The sequence below is a fragment of the Stylophora pistillata genome, chromosome 11 (genome assembly GCF_964205215.1).
Source record: "Stylophora pistillata chromosome 11, jaStyPist1.2, whole genome shotgun sequence".
Taxonomy (NCBI): Eukaryota; Metazoa; Cnidaria; class Anthozoa; order Scleractinia; family Pocilloporidae; genus Stylophora; species Stylophora pistillata.
In genome coordinates, this window is record NC_142529.1 from 16,413,727 (window position 1) to 16,416,484 (window position 2,758).

General features: G+C 37.1%; 1 protein-coding gene across 1 annotated transcript; it reads right to left on the reverse strand.

Moving 5' to 3' along the window:
* Positions 1 to 340: 340 nt before the first annotated feature.
* On the reverse strand, positions 341 to 2,151 carry LOC148720305 (melanocyte-stimulating hormone receptor-like). Its single transcript, XM_088738856.1, has one exon. It carries the CDS (start codon positions 2,042 to 2,044, stop codon positions 1,094 to 1,096), a length of 951 nt encoding a protein of 316 aa, XP_088594982.1. The 5' UTR covers positions 2,045 to 2,151; the 3' UTR covers positions 341 to 1,093.
* Positions 2,152 to 2,758: the final 607 nt, after the last annotated feature.

Genomic DNA, 2,758 nt, shown 5'->3' on the forward strand with positions numbered 1-2,758 from the left:
AGAAATGAAGGTTTCGGCGATCGTAGCTGGGCAGGTGCTGTTAAGCGGGCACATTTGCATTTACTTCCTTAACTTGTTAAAATGCACTCTGGGAAGGTTCTTGCGTAACAGATATTTCAATTTCTTTTTCCTCAAGGAGTTTTGTGCCTTGCATTTGTATAAGTAAATAAACGGAAACAATTTTTTGGTAGCTATTAATTCTATGTTGTTTCATTCCTATTTTCTATCGTTTAATCCCACAAAATGTGGGCTACATTTTCTTATTTACTGTTGGTGTGACACACAACTACGCAACTGGGAATGTTTAATTTAGGAACGAATTCGCATTATGAGTCAAAGATAAAAGAACAGACATCTGTTTGTTTTATTTTTTACAATAAAGGATAAAACTCCGTCTTTAGGGAAAAATGATATACCGGTAGCTAAGGGAATATGATTAAGTTTGCATTTAATTTCTATCTTAACAAACAGGAATGTATAAGAACCGATCGTGTGGTCGTGTTCAAGTTTGTTAAACTTAGTCTCATACAAATCTTTAACAGGGATATAGGCATCTTCTAATTAATTTTCATGAGTAGTATGGACATTTTCCAGATAAGAAAACAAATCTTGGTGTATAAATGCCATTTTGACCGGTTCGTATGGCATTAAAGCGTCATCGTCAAACGCTTTATTCGACTAATCTATGTACAAAAAAACTGAAATCTGCAGTCCAAGGTAAAAATGGCAACTGCTCTCCTTAACTATTCTTTGAGGTTCAACTCTATTCCTCACTAATCAGTAAGAAACCAAAACAAGTAAGTAACATCGAGCTAACGTTACGGTCTTGTTTGTTTTTACACGATACATGCATAAAACATGAGTTGTTTTACTGATAGAAAGTGCTGTCCCACGAAACTAAGTTTTCTCAAGACGTGCATGGTTACTGTTGTTGACTCTTTGTCCCTTTATTTGCTTAACTGGGAATGATATTGAAAAAAAAGCCCGTGCAACGATGTTCTCACCTAACCGACGAGCGTTGTCCTGTAGCAACCGTAACGTTATGAGTCAGTTTTGAAATGACAAATGAAATGATGATTCGATCGTGGAAGATCTAACTGTCCGAACTCCATGAACAGCAAAGTGCCTGTCTGATTGTCTGCTTTACTACTTGTCTGACTTCACTAATCTTCCAGCAGTAAAGAAATGGATTTAACGTGGAGTTGAAGTAAAGTAAGGTTATCGCTATTTCTCTGGTGTTGATTAAATGTGATGAAAATGTTTTTTTACCAGCCGTCACAATTTCAAGTATGATATACGGTGCATAACAAACAACTGAAGCTAAAAGCACACACAATGCACTATTCACTGCCTTTCTGTATCGCAAAATGTTCAATGCAATTGTTTGGCTCGCCTGTTGTTGAACATGTACCTGGGCCTGATGATGGCTTAGGGTGAAAGAAATCTTTGTGTACGAGACGATTGAGATTACTAAATATGACGGAACAGAGATGTATCCATACCATAAGGTTATTTGATAATTTGAAATATAGCATAACGCAGCTACACCAGATAAAATCCAAACGACAGCCAAAGAAATATATGTCCGCTTCAAAGTTATAATCTGTCTGTATCTCAGCCCTAGCAAAAGGGCGAGAAGTCTGTCCACACTTATGGCACTTATTGTCGACAAAGATACTCCGCATAATGTAAAGCTTGTTAAGTTGCCGGCGCTCCTTGTGTATCGACAAAGATTCCAATGTTCATAAACAATGGACATCCGATGAATAGCATAGAGAGGCTGGTTAATAAGTCCAACCAACAGATCAGTTGTTGCCAGACAACGATACAAGAGTTTGGATGGCGGATGAAGGGAGGATTCTTTGTGAAGGGCAACAAGGATGAGAGAATTCCCAAGAAATGCTGTGAGGGAGAGGATCATATTTACAACTGCGAGATGAATCGATTGTTGTTGTAAACCACCTGTAAAAGAGGGTGAACATACCAGTTTTTGAAAGGTTTTCATCTGTATTTCACCTTCTGTTAAATTGTTTGTCTCAATCATTCTGTGGTTTTTTTTGTTGAGGGTTACTTGTGATTGCAACGAGAAGAATTTCGTTTCAACAGCACCCGCCCAGCTACCATCACGGAAACACTACTATGTAAGACTTCCTGTTGTGATAAAGTATTAAAGTACAGGAGAACCCCAGCTGTGAGGTAAAATGTTTATTTCTCGTCTAGACCTTTTGCGTGCACCTCAGGCGTAAATTGGCAAAATGAGGCAACTGATAAGACATCTCTAAAATTCTTATTTCATAGCGCGACAAATACTCACTTCTTTAATACTTGAATAAACTTTTATTACCAGGATAGGTTATTAAGCTTACTTGTTTGAAGTTGAGAAGAATCATTATCAACCTCAAAAAACTTAAAGTTGAAAGAAAATGTTGTCCCAGAAATGTTATCCAGTTTTGGAGAAAATTGAATTCGTGACAATCTCCGAGTAATTAAAACTAAACAATATCACCTTTTGTCACAGATACCAAAATATCTTCAGTTGATATATTTGAATTTGTAATTCAAAACTGAGGTCTTCCAGCCTTTTACTGTCCGTTTCGCGCCCGACTGTAATCAGGAGTTCATCTTTGTACCTTATATCTACGTCTTTAAAACGACGGAAAACGTTATTTGGCAACTTTCAATTCTGAGATATTCATTCGTGCTATTTGTCCTCAAATGCCACAAACATTAGTGTGCGATAAAACTATTGGTTTGTTTA